Source organism: Rhinolophus sinicus, chromosome 17 (genome assembly GCF_057876585.1).
Source record: "Rhinolophus sinicus isolate RSI-liver-muscle chromosome 17, RSI-T2T, whole genome shotgun sequence".
Lineage (NCBI taxonomy): Eukaryota > Metazoa > Chordata > Mammalia > Chiroptera > Rhinolophidae > Rhinolophus > Rhinolophus sinicus.
The window spans coordinates 185002779-185024979 of NC_142517.1; the positions used below are offsets into that span (position 1 = coordinate 185002779).

The 22201-nt window shown below is 33.0% G+C and overlaps 1 protein-coding gene and 1 pseudogene across 7 annotated transcripts in view; both read left to right on the forward strand.

The window, feature by feature from the left end:
• Positions 1–22201, forward strand: part of NBEAL1 (neurobeachin like 1) — a 150306-nt gene that overhangs the window by 104534 nt on the left and 23571 nt on the right. For all 7 annotated transcript variants that reach the window (XM_088794483.1, XM_088794487.1, XM_088794482.1 and 4 more), the window contains 9 exons: positions 2936–3037; positions 4641–4736; positions 5138–5262; positions 7159–7299; positions 9111–9241; positions 12360–12469; positions 16119–16236; positions 17299–17396; positions 20235–20351. In XM_088794483.1, coding sequence (XP_088650609.1) covers positions 2936–3037; positions 4641–4736; positions 5138–5262; positions 7159–7299; positions 9111–9241; positions 12360–12469; positions 16119–16236; positions 17299–17396; positions 20235–20351 — 1038 coding nt within the window. The remainder of the gene's footprint in view (positions 1–2935; positions 3038–4640; positions 4737–5137; positions 5263–7158; positions 7300–9110; positions 9242–12359; positions 12470–16118; positions 16237–17298; positions 17397–20234; positions 20352–22201) is intronic.
• Positions 12164–12286, forward strand: LOC141568159 (U4 spliceosomal RNA; annotated as a pseudogene).

The window sequence follows — 22201 nt, forward strand, 5'->3', positions numbered from 1 at the left end:
CATGTTGTCACAAATGTTCCTATATCATCTTTTCTTACCGCCAAATAGTATTCCATTGTGTACATATATCACAACTTCTTTATCCATTCATCTATCGAACGACATTTTGGTTGTTTCCATGTCTTGGCCACCGTAAACAAAGCTGCAATGAACATTGGAGCACACGTGTCTTTATGTATAAATGTTTTCATTTTTTTGGGGTAGATACCCAGGAGAGGGATTGTTGGGTCATATGGTAATTCTATTTGTAATTTTTTGAGGAACCTCCACACTGCCTTCCATAACGGCTGCACCAGTCTGCATTCCCACCAACAGTGTATGAGGGTTCCTTTTTCTCCACAGCCTCTCCAACACTTGTTACTCTTTGTCTTGTTGATAATAGCCATTCTGACTGGGGTGAGGTGATATCTCATTGTGGTTTTTTGATTTGCATTTCTCTGATGATTAGTGATGTTGAGCATTTTTTCATATGTCTATTTGCCATTTGTATGTCCTCTTTGGAGAAATGTCTCTTCAGGTCCTCTGCCCATTTTTCCATTGGGTTGTTTGTTTTTTGTTGTTGAGTTTCATGAGTTCCTTGTATATTTTGGATATTAGCCCCTTATCGGAGCACTGTTTGCAAAAATCTTCTCCCATTCAGTTGGTTGCCTCTTTATTTTGTCGATGGTTTCTTTTGCTGTGCAGAAGCTTTTAAGTTTCATATAGTCCCATTCATTTATTTTAGCTTTTCCTTCCATTGCCTTTGGAGTCAAATTCATAAGATGCTCTTTGAACCCAAGGTCCATAAGTTTGGTACCTATGTTTTTTTCTATACAGTTTATTGTGTCAAGTCTTATGCTTAAGTCTTTGATCCATTTTGAATTAATTTTGGTACATGGTGACAGATAACAATCCAGTTTCATTCTTTTGCACGTGGCTATCCAATTCTCCCAGCACCATTTATTGAAGAGGCTGTCTTTCATCCATTGTATGTTTTTAGCCTCTTTGTCAAAAACTATCTGTCCATGTTTATGTGGTTTTATTTGGGTTCTCAATTCTATTCCATTGGTCTATGTGTCTGTTTTTCTGCCAATACCATGCTGTTTTGATTATTGGAGCGCTGTAGTACAAGTTAAAGTCAGGGAGTGTGATACTTCCAGTATTGTTCTTTTTTCTTAAGATTGCTTTGGCTATTTGGGGTCTTTTGTAGTTCCAAACAAATCTGATTATTTTTTGTTCTAGTTCTTTAACAAATGCCATTGGGATTTTGATGGGGATTGCATTAAATCTACATATTGCTTTGGGTAATATGGCCATTTTAACTATGTTGATTCTTCCAATCCATGAGCACGGAATATCTTTCCATTTCTTTGTGTCTTCTTCAATTTCTTTCAAAAATGTCTTATAGTTTTCAGCATATAGGTCCTTCACATCCTTGGTTAAGTTTATTCCTAGGTATTTTATTCTTTTTGCTGCAATTGCAAAAGGAATTGTTTTTTGTATTTCTTTTTCTGAGATTTCATTGTTAGTATATAGGAATGCAATGGACTTTCGTACGTTGATTTTGTAGCCAGCAACTTCACTGTATTCGTTGATTGTTTCCAATAGCTTTTTGGTGGAGTCTTAGGGTTTTCTATATATAGCATCATGTCATCTGCAAAGAGTGATAATTTAACTTCTTCATTCCCAATTTGGATGCCTTTTATTTCTTTCTCTTGCCTGATTGCTCTGGCAAGGACTTCCAACACTATGTTGAAAAGCAGAGGTGATAGGGGACAGCCTTGTCGTGTTCCTGAACATAGAGCAAAGGGCTTCAGTTTCTCACCATTAATTATGAGATTAGCTGAGGATTTGTCATATATGGCCTTTATTATGTTAAGATACTTTCCTTCTATACCTATTTTATTAAGTGTTTTAATCATAAATGGATGTTGTATCTTGTCAAATGCTTTTTCTGCATCAATTGATATAATCATATGATGTTTGTCCTTTATTTTGTTTAGGTTGTTTTTGAGAAAGCTATGTCATGTAATTAATTAAGCCAAGCGTGTTCCTGTTGAATACTGTACATTTGTAAAACTTTATAGTTTTTAAAGCACATTTGTATATAGTATCTAATCTTCATAACAACCTTCAGATTAGATATGGAAAATTTCATTATTCCCTTTTTTTAGATGAAGAAATTGAAATTCAAAGATGAATTTTATTACTGTGTTTCCCCCAAAATAAGACCCAGCTGGACTATCAGCTCTAATATGTCTTTTGGAGCAAAAATTAATATAAGACCTGGTACTATATTATATTATGTATTATATTAATTATATTATACCCAGTCTTACATTAATTTTTGCTGCAAAAAACACATCAGAGCTTATGGTCTGGCTAGGTCTTATTTTCGGGGAAACACGGTACTTTACATTGTATAGCTTGAATAATTCAGAAATCCATGAAAGTAGAGATTATTACGTTTAAGGTACAAATTAAATTAATTAATTTGCCATGATGATTAGTAAATGACAGAACTAAATTTGCACTAGACTTGAGTTAGTTTTCTGATTCAATGTCTGATGATCATTATGTTGTGCACTATAACTTTCTCAAGAAATACATGTCTTGACTTCACTAAGCCTAGCATAATAGAGAAGTTTAAACAAATCCTCTATTTATATGAAATGTCCAGTATAGGCAAATTCATAGAGAGAGAAAGTAGATTAGTGGGGATGGGAGAGAGTGGGAATTGGGGAGCGATGACTAGTGATTATAGCGTTTCTTTTGGGGATGATGAAAATGTTCCAAAGTTAGATAATGTTGATGGTTGCACAACTCTGAATATACAGAAAAGTCCATTGAACTGTATACTTCATAGTGTGAATTTTATGGACGGAAATTATCTCAATAAAGTTGTTATAAAAGCCATAATAATCCTGGTTTGTTTATAAAATGCTGTTTTTTATAGGTTCGAAACAAAGTATATAGCAAACTATTATCACTTCATTCTCCAAATAGTTATGGAACCAGATCACCACAGGAATTATTCAAAACATCAGGATTGACACAGGTAGGAAGTTTTAAGTCACTGCTTTTGTGTTTATTTTATGTCTCAGACTTTTGCTTAAAAGTAAAACCCCCTTCTTCTGATTATTTCATTTTGATTATTACAACTGCTATTCTTCCATTCAGGTTGATCTTTTTAATTGTTTTTGAATCTCCGTTTCCCTCAGTGCCTTGTCCTCCAACTCCCATATCATTCACTTTATGGGCATATCTTATGAATTAATCTTTCTCACTAATTTTCTCTTTTTAAAATATAATGTGTGTTTTTTTCTTAATAAAAATAATCCATGCACGAGGTAAAAAATGTGAAAATACAGAAGTCACCAAGGAAAAAGGGGGGTGGGGGAAGCACCATTTCTTCTGTCAGCCAAAGCTAACAGATGCTCTTGTGTATTTTATCCTCACTAATATCCCAACATCTCTTGAATTTGTACTGCTAAAATCCAAGGAAAGGCCACTGTTTTTTGCTTTTCAGGACTGTCAGTAGTTTCCTAATTAGAGTCTATGCCTGGCTCCCTCCTTCCTCCTACATATATTTATCTTAATTTTAAGTGTTGTTTGTATTCAGAAGCCATCCCCAGTTCTTTCCTATTGCTTATGGAATAAGCTTTATTTAATAAAACACATTCCCTGGTATCTGTGGAATAAACTTTATTCATTAAAGTACTCATTCCTCTATTTGGCACTCAAGAACAATTATAATTGGGCTTTTTATAAAATCTACATACACAGATTAATTTCTCACCATTTCCCACAAGTATATTATTTGCTTAAGGCACACAGTAAATTTAAAGTTGAATGTTTATCAGCAAAATTCTCTGGCAGACCCACACTGTCTAAAGTAACAAGCAGCCTAGATGCAATGAGGTGATTGAAAGAAAATAATGATTAATCTTTCTTTAGAAAATCTTGTATCTAATGTAGTAAAATTCACCTGTTGCTTTATAAAGGCAGTTTTCTGAGGACCATGTAATGTTTATTTAAAATTGATAGATCATTCTAGTACACTAAGATACTGTTTTTTTTAATATGTGTGCTTATGATGGGGCATCTGAATGGCTCAGTTGGTTACAGCGCCAGCTCTGAACAATAGGGTTACCGGTTCGATTCTCACATGGGCCAGTGAGCTGTGCCCTCGGCAACTAGATTGAAGGATGATGACTTGGAGCTGATGGGCCCTGGAGAAACACACTGCTCCCCAATATTTCCCAATTGAAAAAAAACAAAAAACTGTGTGCTTATGAAAATTGCATTTATAACAGAAAATTTTCAAAGTTGAACAGTCCTAGAATTAAAAATTTTAATATGTCCAATAAAATATTTAATTAACGGAAAGGATTCTTCTGAAGATCTTTTAGACTGTAGTGTAAAATTTATGTGGAATTTTCTGTTCCTTTTCTAGAGACCAATTGTTAAAAGGAAGTGAATTTAGGAAACACATACTGATTTTATGTCCCTGTTAAGCCTTTTTTAAAGCCCCATTCTTTTTATCAGAAAAGGATAGAGAGAAAAACAGAGGATTATGTTAGTATTATCAGTAATACGTAGTTACTGATTTCTAAGAGATATAGACTAATTTTGATTTTGTTCTTTTTTGTGCTGTCTAGAAATGGGTGAATAGAGAGATATCAAATTTTGACTACCTAATTCAAATAAATACGATGGCAGGACGAACCTATAATGACCTTGCCCAGTATCCTGTGGTAAGTTTTTCATAAATATCATAAATATAGGATTGCCTTTCAGTTTTATAATACATGCAAATATACGTGCATGATAGTTATTTTTTATTTTTTTAAAGATATAAAATTATATTTTTGCCTTTCTGTATATTTTCTACCCTGCTGTTTTCAAGAAATATATGAACATGAAGAATAATTAAAAAATAAAAGCCTTTTTTCTTTCACCTCATTGAAAATATTCCAGTGGAATTATAGGAAATAATGCTCTGGTTATTGAAATAAAGATGAATAAACATTTGTAACAGGAAGAAATATTTTTAAAGACTGTTTCTTTTTTGTCTTTAGATAAGCATTTGACACTAGATATGGGCATAGTTGCTTCTCTAGGAAGGAATGTCTAAATTATACATTGTGTCTCTTAGTTTCCTTGGATTTTACAAGATTATACTTCAGAAGAGTTGGACTTTAATAACCCATCTGTATTTCGAGATCTTTCTAAACCAATTGGTGTAGTTAATGATAAAAACGCCAAAGCTATTCGAGAAAAGTAAGTGCCTTTTATCATTTTGAAAGATAACCCATCACTTATTTGAATGTGTGTTAATTTCCATGGCCAACCAAGTGTTGCTCTTTTTAAATAATACACCTACTTTTGATAATCAAAATCTGGTAATTCCCTCCTAAGTTTTCTTGAAAGTATGTCAGTTGTCCTTCAAGTATCCCTTCTTTGCCAAATTTTCAGCTTGTAATAAAGTATGTGCTAAAGGGTAATAGGTTCTTGAAATTTTCTTCCCAGGTATTTTAGATTTAACAACCTAATAATCTAACATGTAAAAATATCCATTTACTATAATAATTTAGTAAATATAAAATTAATAATACAAATCTAATATTCATGAATAATGTGAATAAAGAAAAGTGATACGTGTGGAAATTTTAAGTGTCATTTTAATAAGGAAAGGAAGGTTTCCGTATATTTATGTTCTGTATGTTTATGATCCACTCTATAAACATCTCAGTTTTTTTTGTCAAAGCAAACTGCTGACAGGTAAAAGAATAATTTTAATTTCCCTTTTAATCCATCTGAATTTATGGATGACTTCTCAGTTATGACTTTTAATAATGACAAAGAACTGTTTTGCAAACAAACTTAATTGTAGATTTATTTGGCAATAGATGGTACATTATTCTTCATATTTTTTAATTTTTATTTGCAAATCTTCCCCAAGATTTTTTGAGGTATTTAATATTTGATTTGATTTACTAGTGGAATTTTGCTGTGTATGTATTATCTCACTGCCATTAGTCAAACATTTTTTTCTGACAGTAAAATAAAATTTTTTTAACACTGTTCCACAGGAAATACTTATTATATAAATAACTTACTGATAATCAAAGATACAAGTTGTTTTAAATTTCAGTGGTATGTTTTTTGCTTAGGTACATATGACTGTGACCTGAAAATTTTTTTTATTCTCTGAATATTAATGATTTCTATACAAAAGAAATTGGCCTCAGCTTGATGAACATCGATTAGTATTTTGTTTTAAAATTGCAGTGTTTACTACCTCAGACAACTTCATTCTTATTCAGATTTTATACCCACTAATTCAGATGTCACCATTCAAACCACCATTCAAATCAGCTATACCTATGAATATCAGTGATAGTGCTTGTAGAATCACTATATATCGCCTTTGCTAATGATCTGGTTTAGGCCTTCTTTCTCTCCACCATCTCCCTCCTTCATCTTTCACCTTTAGATTTTTAAGCATTCATTTCCACACTTCTTGACTGATTCTCCATGTTTTTTCCGTTACTTTGGTCATAAAAGAATGTCTAATTATCATATTGCTTACAATAGCAGAAAAATAGAAACAACCTAAATATCGGAAAGAAATAGTTATAAATTGTCATACATCCATACATGTACCTGTTAAAGGTGCCATATACCTATTAAAAATAGACTAATCATTTGGAGAGATGTTAATAGAATAGTATTAAATGAAAAAAGGAGTGAACAATATATTATATATAGCACTTTTATATTAAAATATATTTGTATATTTATACATTAAGGTTTAACAGATATTCACCAAAATGTTAATATTAATTATCTCTGAGACGTGCAATCATAGTTTATTTTAAGTTTCTTCTCTTTTGATTCTGTGTTTTTTAATTTATCTACAGTGAACATGTATCACTGAATAATACAAAACCATTCCAGAATCCAGTATTACTGATATTTCATTATTCAGAAAAAAAACCTAAATGAATTATTTTTCATTTATTAACATGGTGTGATGATACACATACATTAGGTAATGAAACATATTAAAAAGGACTTCCTAAAAATTGTGTTTTCAACAATGCAAATACAAGCTTATGTCCTCCTAATTTACTTTTACTATTATGGTTACAAAACTACAGTTTCCTGTTTTAGATATGAAAATTTTGAGGATCCTATGGGAATTATTGATAAATTCCACTATGGTACTCACTATTCAAATTCTGCTGGAGTTATGCACTATCTTATTCGTACAGAACCATTTACCACCCTCCACATCCAGCTTCAAAGTGGAAGGTATGTTTTGGGTAAATACACTATTTCTTAAGACTGCATGTTAGTGTTGAAAACTCTTTGCTTTCGTGAATCTTTTATTCTCTATTGGGTTATTGTTCAACTCTAGATAAAAATAGCCAAACTAGTTTGATAATGGGTCACTCAAATTGATTTACACAAATGACTTTTAAGGAGAATTCCATTTTACTATTACCCAGTGTACCTTTGTGATTCTTACAGGTTTTAGGAACCTATTAGAAACTTAGAGTTAGAACTGATTTAGACCTAGATCCAAGACATCTACCAGAGATTCATACCTTACCCGATGCCTATGTAGTCCTCCTAAAAATACTTATTAATCAAGAGGAATAAAAAGAAGGAGGGATGAGGGGCTCTTACATTTGTAGTAGCAGCTCAGACAGGTCTGTGATGCTATTGTATTATCATATTACCTGTCAATTTTATAACTTAACTTCATTACACATTTTCCTTATGATCCTAAAGAAACAAACTTCTTCATGAATCCTCAGTCTCCCGCTATATCCTCGAGGTAGCTCTCTACGTATTCACATTTTTGTCTCCATGCTGCTTTATTATTTAGCATTACCATTTTGCTACAACATGGATAAACCGTGGAAACAGTATACTAAATGAAATAAGCCAGACACAAAGACCACATATTGTATGATTTATATGAAGTGTGCAAAATGGGCAAATCTATAGAGACAGAAAGTAGTTGGGGGTGGAGGCAGAGTGAAGGAAGAGTGACTGCTAATAGATACAGGGTTTCTTTTTGGAGTGATGAAAATGTTCTAAAATTGATTGTGGTGATGGATGCACAACTCTGAATATACTAAAAGCCATCGATTGTTCCACTTATAAAGAATGAATTATATGTACGCTAATTATGTTTCAGTGAAGCTGTTCTCTACCACCTAAACATAAAGATTCTACCATTAAAGCCACACTTCGTTTCGTATTCGGATACACCATCATTTGACTTTATTTGATGACCCCATCATTGACTAATTAAATTCAGAGTTCTGTTAAATTTAGCTCATCCTCAAACTAAGATTTGTAGGCATAAAAAGAGTCAAATTAGTCACCAGTGTCACTTAGTAAGTCATTACTTAATAAATCCAGGAAAACAATATCAAAGGAGGTGAAACACAACAAGTTTGTACTTTTTGTGATTAGAGAAAGCATAATAAAATTGCAGCATGACCACTTGAGCTTCTTACAACTACCATAGGCCCATGACGGAACTCAAAAATAAAATTAAAATAAGATAATAGTATAATACATACAAGTAAAATATAAAAGCTTTAGCCACAGAGCCATTTCCCTAAATCACCCTCTGGTTTTTAGCAGAGGAGTTTGTAAAGATATTTATATATCAAGGATTCCTATAGATCTGTTAACCACATATATTAAGACTATAATGCTTTCATACTTAAACTCTGTGATTTAAAATAACCAAATAATGTTTATTCATTTTCTGTAATACATTTTACTCAGCAAAAATTATACCATTTTTTAAGGTCTCTTAGGTATATATTTAATTACTTGAAAATTTTCTCCACTGTGATTTGGGTTTCAGCTATTTTAACTAGACGATATTAGTGATTAAAATGATAGTATTTAGTTCCTGCCAATACAGTATGAAAGATAGATTATCTTAAAGACAGCAAATTATGTTTTAGACATTAAAGAGAAAGATTAAGAAAAAAGAAACTCTAATCATTAGGAAACTTGAAGGGAGTTTAAAGGTTTGTTTCATGCCTATTGTTCTCATTCAATATTCACTGTTCTGTTTCAATCTCCACGTGCAGGTTTGATTGTGCAGATCGACAGTTCCATTCCATCCCTGCTACCTGGCAGGCTCTCATGGACAATCCAAATGATGTGAAGGAACTTATTCCTGAATTCTTCTATTTTCCAGAGTTTTTGGAAAATCAAAATCGTAAGAAATAGTTAAAAAATTTGACTCAACAAGTCCAGTGGAGGATCCTGAAAAATACCTTTCAGGACATTTTTGTGATGTCCTAGATTATTTAATGTTCATTCTGTCTGTTATTCAGTGGCAGGGCTTAACTGATGCCCAGTTTCACCTGCCAGGGAAGTGCTACAATGAACTAAGAATAAAGAGTCAAATTTGAATTGGGAAGAGAATTTGTCAGAATACAGCGTTTACTAGAAAAGCAAAAATGGTCATAGACTAATTCAGCTATATACCCACATAGGTTAAAAGTGTTTGAACTAGGTAAGATGAAGATTTAGACCAGGGATCAGCAAACTACAGGTCCATGGGCAAAATCTTTGGGAAATTCATGTGTATATAAATAAAATTTTTTTGGAACACAGCCAGGCAACTCGTTTACATACGGACTGGCTGCTTTCACAGTGTAACGGCAGATATGAATAGTTGCAACAGAGGTCATAGGGCTTACAGAACCAAAAATACTTACTCTTTGACCCTTTATATAAAAAGCTTGCAGACTCCTGATTTAGAGCAGAAGAAAGGAGGCAAATTGAAAAATGACAGGGCATAAGTTACCACACTATTTGAAAAATCATTGTTTTTGAAGCAGAGAATCATGGAGCTACATACAGTTTTTAAAAATATCTAAATACTTTTTCTCTGAGGTAGTTTTAGATTTAGTTTAAGCACAAATAAGGAAGTTGGCAAGATTGTTATTACTGGTGTTCTTTAGGGAAATTTCACAGAGTCAAGAGACCGTTACCAACTCATTTTTCCTCCCCTGGCATATAATGTTAATGTTTCACCCTTTGCTTGCTCAGTAAAATTAATTGTCATGCTGGCGAAGCATATACAGGGCTTCGTGTCCTTGGTCATGCACTCTGAGACAAGCTGTCGGAGGCAGGGCACCTGATTCTCAGAGTAAGGCAGTTAGAATTGGTCACTTTCCGAAAATCACATGAATCTATTGACTGAGTCTGATCCTAGTCAGCCATAGGACTGGAGTATCCTAAAGCAGGGTATCTGGGATAGGAGGGTGAGCAGATTGAATTGGCATGCAGAATTTAAGGTACTCTTAGCTTGACAATGTCTGACATTCACCAGAGCCAGTTGCTCTTGCACAACTGTCGTGGTGGCCTCCATTTCTAGCTATACATTGCCTCTTTGTTTGAAATTAGCTAGGTGGGAGAAAGCAACATATATTAGTTAGAATGCCAACAGATGTTAATTACTAAAATAAATGTTAATTACTAAATGTTAATTACTATGTTAATTACTAAAATAAATACTAATAAAACCAACTCATAATTGTGCAAGAAAATTTTAGTGTTTTCTCTCACTAAAAACCCTGAGATATGATAGTTTCAGGCAGCTTAACAATATCATCCAAGTCACGTTCTTCCCAAAACACTCTGCTATTGTAAGTGTTTTGTCTTTGTCCTTGTATTTCCTCTCATGGTTACAAATGACTAACGCAGTTCTAGGTATAGGCAGGTACAACAGTGTTGTTAGAAAGAAGTGGGACTGTTAATTCTTCTGTCATTTCTTAAGAGTGAGAAACCCTTTCTCATAACCTCCCCTCATTGACCAGAGCTGGGTTATATACCAACTCCTACACCAGTCACCTGCAAAGGCATGAATTGCAGGCCAGGATGGACAACCTGAATAAAATCAAGGTTCTGCTACCACATAAGGAGGAATGGTTATCAGGTGGCCAAACACACAATATCTGTTATATGGTGGTTGGGTTAACAAAGCCGCAGAGCCTGTGTATCCTGTCATTCTATGACATTAACCTCTCTCCTACTTGGGACACGCTGATATTTTAAGGCACCTTCTTTTATGAAGGTCTTTTGTGTTAATACTTTTCCCTCCCCACACTTTATGAACAAGAAAACCTCATCTTTGTGATAATTTTGTCAATATACTGTGTTCTAACTGTGATATTTTGCCATATACAATGCACACTGTTTTTTGCCTAAATTTGTGAGGGAAAAATAAGGATGTGCATTATACATGGGTAATACTAATTCCATATCTATATAAGTGCTTTTAATTCTTTTATTTCTGCTTATGAGTTAAAAGTGTAACCAAAAATCAATAACGGTATCCATATGCAAAGTAATACTCTGGAATACTATAATCGGTTTTGTTGAACTTAGGACGAACTTGCAATGAAGAAGAGTTCTTGGCTTTCTATGATGTATAAATATCATAAATTTGTTACTGGTACATAAAATTGCTTGTACCTTGTATCTGTTCTTATGTTTTGTAATTATTTGTTACATAAAATTTTTTGTTACATGATATGTTAAAAACTAAACGCTGAAATTCCTTTATAATACAAAAACAAGTACCTAAATGTAAATAAATAAAAATTTGAATTAAAAAGTTAGAAGATTTTTTCCCCCTGAAAGTTTGGGCCAAAAACGTGGGTGTGCATTATACATGGCAAAATACGGTATATGAGCAAATCTTTATGATGTCAGAATCTACTTAGAATAGTGGTATATAAATTTATTGTTCTTCCGTAAGACACATATATAACTTCTTCCATTGAGTGAGTTTAAGGTATAAGTTAAACCAGAAAGCTCTAAGGAGCTATGTTTTGTAAATTAACCATTAGAGGGACTATGTTAATTATTTTTTATTTAAAAAGAATATTTAATACTGTATTTTTGTTCAGATTAAGGTTTGGATCATAGCTATAGTTTCCCTCACTTTCCTCAACAACGAAAAAAATTATTAATCTGATTTACTTTGTAATAACCAATTTAAAACTATTTTATTTTTATTTACCTCTTTAATCAGCTGATAAACGCATTCCAATAGATAATAATTATTTTCACCTGTTCAGTAAATTTAGCTCAAGAAGGAAACTTGATTCTCCTCTTTCACTCTAATAGCTTTGCGCAGTGGCAATATCATAGCCGATAAGGTTTATCCAAGGCGCTGCTATTGCTAATTGAAAACTCATGTTTCACTCTAATTAAAGAAGAAAAAAGCAATCAATTTATACTAAGGAATGTGACCTCATATTTGTTTTACTTGATTTATTTAAATCTAAAATAACTTGATGCATTTATTTTATACGTCTTAGAATTTAACTTGGGTCGTCTACAAGTTTCCAAAGAACTGGTAAATGATGTCATTCTCCCCAAATGGGCTAAGTCAGCTGAAGATTTCATCTATAAACATAGGAAAGCTCTGGTAAGATATTTGTGTTGAGTTATTAGAGAGATTAATTAGATAAAGATGTATGTGTTTTTTAGAGGATAGAATAAAGTATATCTGACTTAATTTTCTTAATTTGTAATCCGTTATATTTGATGTTTAGACAGTATTATATAGTAATTTATTTTGAGGTTATGAATCTTCCAATATAGTAGTTATAGTACAGTCCTATGGATATCGAGGGGGAAATACATTCAATACTGTTGTATGAGAACTATTGCTATCACCAAGCTCGTGTAGTTTGATGTTTTGCAGTTCATTTGTTTCAGATCTAATAAGGATAAGTTATTTTTTTTTTCTGAAGGATTTCAGTAAATTTTTACTAAGATAACTGATTTCTAAATGCCACTTTAAAAATGCTTTTAGCTCAATTTCCAGTTTGGAATTGGAGGACTAGTTTAATGTTGATACTGTATAACTATTTTGCAAGTGGTGTGTTTTTTTTTCCTCTATAATAGCCCACTTACTTCTCTATCAAAAGTGAAATGTTGCAGACGGCAAAACTAATTAAGTCAATACTTGGAACTGTTCTTTGTCATTAATGCATAATTTATCAAATTTACAAAATTCAGGATTAGATTGTAATACTTTTGTAAGCAATAACCCTATATGCGTGAATAAGGAAATGGGGGTGGGGGTGGAGGTGGAATAAAGTATCTCTGAAAAATAAGCTGTTACTTATAACTAGGAACTTCTCAGATGCTTTCGTCTATATTATCTATGACATAACAGCAGGGGTCCAAATTTTAGTAAGACATGCTTCTTATTAATAAGATGTTGTAAGTTTTGTTTCAGTTATGTATTGCTGTGTACCAAACTGTTCGAATATTTAATGGCTTTAAACTATGGCCATTTTATTATCTCTCACAATTCTTTGAGTTAACTGGTCTGAATTAGGCAATTTTCCTGTTCTTGCTTGAGGTTCTCATGCCGTTGGAGTCATACAGCAGCTGAGGCTAGAGTCATCTGGAGGCTTCACTGAGGCATTGGGATGCTGGACTTTTTTCCGTTTCTATATAATCTCAGGATATCTCTTCATATGGTCTCTCTTTCTGGGTAGCCAGACTTCTTACATGGCAGCTCAGGGCTCCCCAAGAGTACAAAAGTCGAAGCTTCCACACTTCCTTTTGGCTTAAGGCTGTGAACTGTCACAGCATCACTTCTGCCACCTTGTAATGGTTAAATAGTAACAGGATCAGGGCAGATTCAAAAGGAGGGAAAGTAAACTCTGTCTCTCAATGGTGGAAGTGAGAACGAACTTGCAACCATCTTTAATCCACCACACAGAGTCTGCCCTCTGGCCACACATTATTCACATTCTCCAACACGCAAATTATGCATATTTCTTCTCAAGACCCTGCCAAAGTCTCATCTCTTTAAGGCAGGGATTTTTAAACTTTTTTTATAAAGGACCAGACAGTAAATATTTTCATTGGCTCTGAAGTATGTATTAAAATTCTGCCATTGTAGTGCAAAAAAATGGGTGTGGCTGTATTGTGCTAATATACAGCAGCTAGTAAGAGTTGGCCCACAGTCAGTAGTTTGCTGATCCCTGCATTAAGGCATGAGGCCTCAAGTCCAGAATCTTGTTACTCATCTAAATCAAATCCATGTGTAGATGAAACTACTCAGGTGTGTCTCCTCCTGGATCAAAAGACTGAAGTGAAGAAACCAGTTATCTGCCCCCACATAGCAGTTGTTTGACAAGGATAGAACTGTAATTATACACTCTTATTCAAAGAGGGGAGAAAACAGGAGGCACCTAGCAGTAATTAGTTTATAACAAATCAGAATTCCAGCAGAGACCTTCTCTCAGTTCCTTTATTATAATCTTGTACTACTACCTGAGAGTGTTTCTCCATCCTCTTTTGTTCTACCCTTGGGCTTTTGGACTACTCCCTCCACCCCACCTGTTTTGAGTCATTCCTTCTTTTCCATTGGGAAAAAATTGTTTGTTAGCCTTTCCTAACCATAGTAACTTGGAAGCCAAAGAGCGCACGCAAGCGCGCGCGCGCGCTCTCTCTCTCTCTCTCTCTCTCTCTCTCTCTCTCTCTCTCTCTCTCTCTCTGTCAAAATTCTATCTCTTTCAGTCTGAACTAATATAATTTCTTTAAAAAATTATGAGTTTCTTATGCATCAACTCTATTGGACAAAAACCATTCCACATTACTTTGCAAAACAGTTCTTTATGTTCTTTGGGCTGAGTGGGAGACTACTATAGGGAAATGGTTTTAAAATTCTTGTTAAAAAACAAAATCGGCTGAGTAAATTTGAAGATCTAATTGGCTTTATTCAGTGATTCAGAATTTGGGCAAGGTCCCATCTAGCAAGTAGAAAAGAACTCTGAGATGCTATATAAAATGGAAGGCTTTTATAGGCAGAAGAGGACAGAAAAAAGACATTCCTAAGAGAGTGGATTGTTTCAGGCACAGTCACCTTCCTTTGGGCGGGGGTCTGTTATGCATATTACCTCACTAGTGCTGATCAGGTAATTCCTGATTGACTGGTTAAAGGTCGTATTCCTGGGAGAGGCTGAAACTGCAATGAGGTTAGATATTAAGTTTTGGTTTGCTGATGTGGGACTTAGCACAAGTGACTCCATTTGGGCCTGTGGTTTCTTTTATTCCCTTTAACATTCTTAATATGCTCTATTTTCTCTTGAGTGTGCCTATGAGGCACAACATTAAATCTCTGAGATCTCAAAAAATTGTTTGATAGCCACACTCGGACTAAACTTTTGCCTGAGGTCATATTTTACTGGTGACACTGATTTGATCATTGACTTAGGCTATTTGTCACTTTGAGAGACTCTGCTCTCTAGTGATCCTGGAAATGAGAAATAATTTTATTTTGAACCCAGCAAGACCTGGCTCCTTTATAGTTTTTAAAATTATGCTTAAAACTCGAACAGTTTTTTGTTTTTTTTTAACTCATCTTACTTTTCCCACACTTTATCACAGGCAGCTAAAGGAAGCCAATTATCACTTAACATTCTACCTGGAAATCTCCATCTCCAGATCCACCAGTTCATTGGGTACCCTTTTTTAACTTTCGGGTAACTAAAACATGAATCCCCCCTTTTTCCAGTCTCCAGTAACGATTTCCTCACTGTCTTTCAAGCCACCTTGGAGGGAGTGCTCCGGGAGGTCCCTCAAGCCTTTGCCTGTCACCAAGTCCACCTCTTGGTGAAGTGGGGTTGAAGGAGTAATTTGCAGCATCTTTAAATCCACCCCATTTTGGTTTCATTGTTTCCTTGAATTGAATTTCTAGACAACTATTTCAATGGAAATTTCATAACAAAGATGCATTCCAGTGCTATCATAATTTTTTGTTGTTAATATTTGGGCTATTAGAAGATTTGTGTTATTTTCTTCATCTTTTACTTAGGAGATGTGTATGTAGTAAATATCAATAAGTATGTCTGCATTGTATGAGATAGAATACAATCAGTATATGTAGTAGATAATGAATAAATGTTTAACATGATTTTGAGATAATTTTATTTACAGTGGTTAAGATTTTTAGTAGAAATGTTTAATTTCCTTTTATTTTTTAAAAGGACCCATCTTTACATTATAGTTGGAAGGTATCTCTATAGTAATTATTACATTTATACTTTTTCTAGGAGTCTGATTATGTTTCTGCTCATCTTCATGAATGGATAGATCTGATTTTTGGCTATAAACAGAGGGGACCAGCTGCAGTGGAGGCACTCAATGTTTTCTATTACTGTAGTTATGAAGGTATAAGCCTATATTCTTTTTCTCTTGCGTTACATTGATAGAAAGTATTATTTAATACGTGTTTATGCATGGTATTTCGTACATAACTATTTATCATGAGAAAGACTACATTTAAAAAGTAGTTTTAGTGATCCTTTCTATTTGAAAGATAAGACCTACTTTTGTAAAAAATAGTAGTTAAGGTGATATGCAGATTTAATTATAAATGCCAATTATTAGTGACATAAAAGTTTTTGATCTCTGGCCATATGTGTCCTACATTAAATACTCAATATTAAATTGTTAGCAGACTTTGAAAGAAGACCTTTAGAATTACAAATAACAAATTCTTCAATTGATAAATAAGATGACATTATTCTAATGTTTATTCACTCAGCATCAAGATTTTAGGAATGTTTTGAAAGGCTTAAGAAGTAGTCTTTTATAATTCTGCAGTAGAGGTAATAGTTGTAAAGATTGTGAATAGTGTGAAATTATATGCATTTGAGCAGAGCCCACATGACTGTTGGTAAACAAACAAGCATGTTTTTATTCTAGAACAGTTTTGTAGGGAGATAGTATAGCGTGGTGGTTAGGAGCATAGACTTTGAAATCAGACTGACATTGTGTGACCAATTACTAGCCATGTAATAATTCATATTATGTGTGGCTGGGTATAATCAGTTAATTATAATATCACCTTTCCCATCATTTATTAGATAAACTATTTTATAGCAGTATTTTTGTGTGGTTATTACACTTGTTTCAGCTTGACTATCATGAGACAATTAGGTGTACTATGAGTATAGTTTGTATTTTTCCAAAAGAAATGTTTACAGACTACCAGTTAAATTTGTTTAAAATATTTTAGTTCTAAATAGTGGATGGAATTTATTTTTATAAATATTTAATTCTGAAGTTTTACTGTTTTTTTAAATTACCTCTTTACAATAAATTCATATGAATTAAAGAATGAAATAATATTTTGATGAAACTGTATGAATCAATGTCTGATTATTAATCATTTGTGTGGCTTGCTGATTTATTTTCACGCTATAGTGAGTTGACTGCTTCTGGTTTTAGGAGCTGTGGACCTGGATGCCTTAACAGATGAGAAGGAAAGAAAAGCCTTAGAAGGAATGATTAATAATTTTGGGCAAACACCTTGTCAACTGTTAAAGGTAAATCATAAAAATTATTAATTACATAAGAAGTCTAGAATTTAATTGCTGCGGAATAGTACTACCAGTATTTTCAAAGAATTTAATGATTTAAAACCTTATTTCAGAATTATTTAGAATTTGGAAAAAATACACTATCACTTAAAAATAGATTTAAATGATTGTTCCTATATTGAAATAGCAAAATATTGTAGTCAAAAATCCACATATACCGTGTGTCCCCGAAAGTAAGATCTAACCGGACCATCAGCTCTAATGTATCTTTTGAAGCAAAAATTAATCATATAAGACTAGGTCTTATATCGTGTAAGACCCGGTATTATGTTATATTATATTATACTATATTATATTACATTATATAATTATATTATATAAGACCTGGTCTTATATTATATTAAAATAAAACCGGGTCTTATATTAATTTTTGCTCCAAAAGACACATTAGACCTGATGGTCCGACTAGGTCTTATTTTCGGGGAAACACGGTACAGTCAATTACTCTTAAATCACAGAGTACTTTATTTACTTAGAAAGCCAATCACCTTATTTTGTTGTTTTTGAGAAAGATAATGGTGAGGTTCAAGGCCCCGTCAGGTGAGATATTTCTCCCTCCTTTATTTAAGTGGAGAAGGAACTCTTAATTACCTAACTCTGAATACCAGTTAGATTATTCCATTAAAACTATCTTTATATTAGGACTTGTTCTATATATAAGACTTCTTAGTAGGTGACATCTGCCCAAAAGGGACATTTACCACCCAGAGCCCAAACCTAGTCCTAAAACTCAAATTATAGAATATAGAATATATACATATATATATGTATATATAGACTATGTATGTAGAATATATACATGTTCTATAATATGAATTAAAGAATGAAATAATATTTTGATGAAACTATACGAATCAATGTCTGATTATTAATCATTTGTGTGGCTTGCTGATTTATTTTCACATTATAGTGAGTTGACTGCTTCTGGTTCATTCATATTATAGAATATTTATATATATTCTATAATTTGAGTTTTAGGACTATTCATATAACATATATTTATATGTTATATGTTATATAACATATAAAATCAAATAATATATATATATATTAGTATATTTCTATCCCCATACTAGTATCTGAAGTTAAATTAATGTCTTTCTGATTGCTTAGTTTTCAAAGATATCTTAATCTTTGTGAGTGTATGAATTTAGAAATGAGGACTACACAATAATATCCCATTTAATAAGTTGATACTTTTTTATGCAAGCACAGTGCTAGGTGATTTACCTAACCCTCACAGTAAATATCCACTTATCCTCGTTTTTCAGATGATAAAGCCAAGCCTCATAGAAATTAATACCTAGCCTATAACGCCTTAGAGAAATCAAATACTACTTCTTTTTCCAAGTTTACACAACTAGAATGTGACTGGGGCATGATTTGAATGTATCTAACTCCAAAGGCTTTCTACCATCTCATATTTCCTCTGAATTCATGGCTGTAAGCTCCCTTGTTGAACTAGATAACCTTTCCATGTTCTTATGGACTATTACTTATATCCTAATTATGACACTTTCTGCCTTAGTTAATTGTATATTTATTTGCCTCCCTATGTTATAAAATGTTAGACAGCAGCCTTCTCTTAAACACTTTTGTATCTTTCTTGCGTGTAGTATGGGTGCAATAAATATTTGTTGAATTGAAATCTCCACAGATGTTAACAGCAATAGTGTTTCTAAACTCTGGCTTATAGTCAGTTATCAGATTAAGTTTTAATACTATTAAAGACTATTCCTTAACAACAGTTTATTTGAAGCCTCCAACATTGGTTTTCACAGAACAGTCCCGCCAACTGAGTCAGAAGGCAAAAGTAACAATAAAACAGAACACTTATTTGGGTTTTGAAATAGATTCTGTAGTATTTTTGCACTATAATATTTTTCATGTTTTTTTTTTACAAAAGTAGTGCTGATGAGTTTTTATCACCGTAACAAATTACATAAAAATCAGCCTTTGATTTAAAAATAACTGAATAATAATCACATGCATGAATGAGGGCTAAATACTAACGTACTTATAGCTGTCACATTTATTACCTGTAATCTAATATTTTGTGATATAGAAGGATCCCCTTTAGATAAAATTCTGTTCTGCACTTTAACTGTGCCTTTGGAATGTTAATTTGATTTTTCATTTTCCTTTTATTTATAAAGATAGTACCATTCTATGTCTCTGACATTAAAGTTAAGGAAGAGTAATTTATTAGAAAAGAAATGCAGCAATATCTGTAATTTGATTCTGATAGTATTGACATTCTCTCTTATTTCAGGAAGTAAAGATTCACCCATATTATAACTTTTTAGTTTTGAAGAATGCATTTAATTTTACCAAACATTTGTTAAACACCTACCATATTTATGATATTGTTCTAGTATTGAAAATCCATGAATGAGATGTGTTTTCTGACTTTAAGATACCTATTGCTAGTTGGGGTAGACAGACCAAAAACAACTGTATGTAATCCAACATAGAAAGAAATAAGTACTAAATAAAACTAAATAAAGTAATGTACTGAGGAAAATAAGATAAGAAAATAATTAATTCTGACTTAGAAATTTAGGAGGATATCAGTAAGTAAAACTTTAGAGTAATAGTAGGGTTTCTATAGAAATGAAGAGGGTAGGAATTCTGCTGAGGGAATAGTCTAAGCAATGACCTGGAATTGGCAACACTGCATGGTATGCAGTCCATTTTATTTTGAGCCCAGTATGTATGAAGGAATACAATGAGAGATGTTTTAATATAATTATGAAATTATTTTTTCTTAAAATTATTTTGAAGGAACCACACCCTCCTAGATTATCAGCAGAGGAAGCAGTGCAGAAGCAGACCAAAACAGAGACTTCAACCCTTAACCTATTTCAACACCTCCCTGAACTCAAGTCATTTTTTGTAGAGGTAATATACAACATAGTACTATCAAAGAGTTAATTCTGTGCACTTCATTGTTCATTCTATTTTTTAATGTAGGAGGTGGTTATAATATTTAATCTAAAATAGTAAATAATTTAGAATTATCTGTTCTTGGATATTTAATAGCAATGTTATTGAAACCTTTTGTTTGCTACTGAGTGATAGTTTGAACTATTTCTTTTGACTTTACTATTGCACATTTTCCTGGCAAGGAAGAATAAATATTTTTATTTAAATTGGTTTTTGTGACAGTTACACTGATATTTAGAGGGAGTCTAAAATAACTCAACTATAATGTCTGTTTATATATAAAATGTGGCCCAATAAGTCAGATTGTTAATTCCTAATATCAGGAGTAATCAAGTAAAACAAGATAGTTAATGCTGTAATTGAAAGAGTGTCTTTAAATTCAAATATTTAAATATACATATTGGATTATTTTGAATAATTCACAATGTGGATGTAAAATGCATTTATACCTATGAATTTGGTTAGGACAGATAATATTAACTCTTTTGGCAAAAAGAAAAAAATGATGTTAATAAGAATAGTTTCGAGGTGTGTATAGAAAAAGCAGTAACTCTCATGCAGTGCAGCAGAGGTTGGCCTTAAAGGACCACATAGTAAAAATGTGGACTTTGTAGTCCAAAGGCAAAATCAAGATATATATACATACATACATACATATACATATACATATACATATACATACCCATTTAAAATATAAACATTTAAAAATGTAAACCCATGTTTACCTTACCCACAGTCCACAAAACAAGTGGTAGGCTGGATTTGTCCCACAGGCCTAGTTTGTCAAACTCTGTATTAGAAAGAGCATCATGGTAATGTGTCTTTCAGTTTCAATATCATTGGAAATTTTAATAATTTGCTGTAAATTTTTTTATGGTGTGTATGAGTTATAATACTGAATTTTACTCAGATGAACACATAGAAATAATGCTTAGAAATGATGACTAATGTTCTGGGTTTCCAAGACCACCCCCCAGGTTTGATAATTTGCTGAAAGGACTCAGATTCAATAGTTCAACATATAGTTGTAATCATAGCTACGATTTATTACAGTGAGTGGGTACAAAGCAACATCCACAAAGGGCAAAGGCCTATGGTACCAAGTCTAGGGGAAACCAGCTGCAAGTCTTCTCCCAGTGGAGTCACACAGGACATGCTTAATTCTTCCTGTAATGAAATGTGAAAACATGTTTTTATTTACCAGGGAAGCTCATTAGAGACTCAGCAGCCAAGATTTTTATTGGCTGATCACATTGCCTAGCATATGCGAAAATTCCAGACTCTCAGAAGAAAAGCAGGTGTTCAGTATAAACCATATTCTTTGTACAGGTACATACCGTGTTTCCCCGAAAATAAGACCTAGCTGGACAATCAGCTCTAATGCATCTTTTGGAGCAAAAATTAATATAGACCCGGTATTATATACATATTATATTATATTGTATTGTATTGCATTGTATTGTATTATATTAATTATATTCCCAGTCTTATTTTACTATAAGACAAGGTCTTATATTAATTTTTGCTCCAGAAGACACATTACAGCTGATTGTCCGGCTAGGTCTTATTTTTGGGGAAACACGTTAGTTTAGTCATAGTGAGCCACCCTCATTACTGAGGACAAGTTCAAATCAGTGTAAGCAACTCTTTGCCTGCCAAGTTTTCAGATGCCAGCATAGGGCCAACCTTGCAGGCAGGCCTTTCCAAGGAGAGCAGTCTCAATCCTGCTATGTTAACTCTTTACTGCACATAGGGCGACCCATGACACCCTATTTAACCCATAATCTGATGGACATGTAATACTG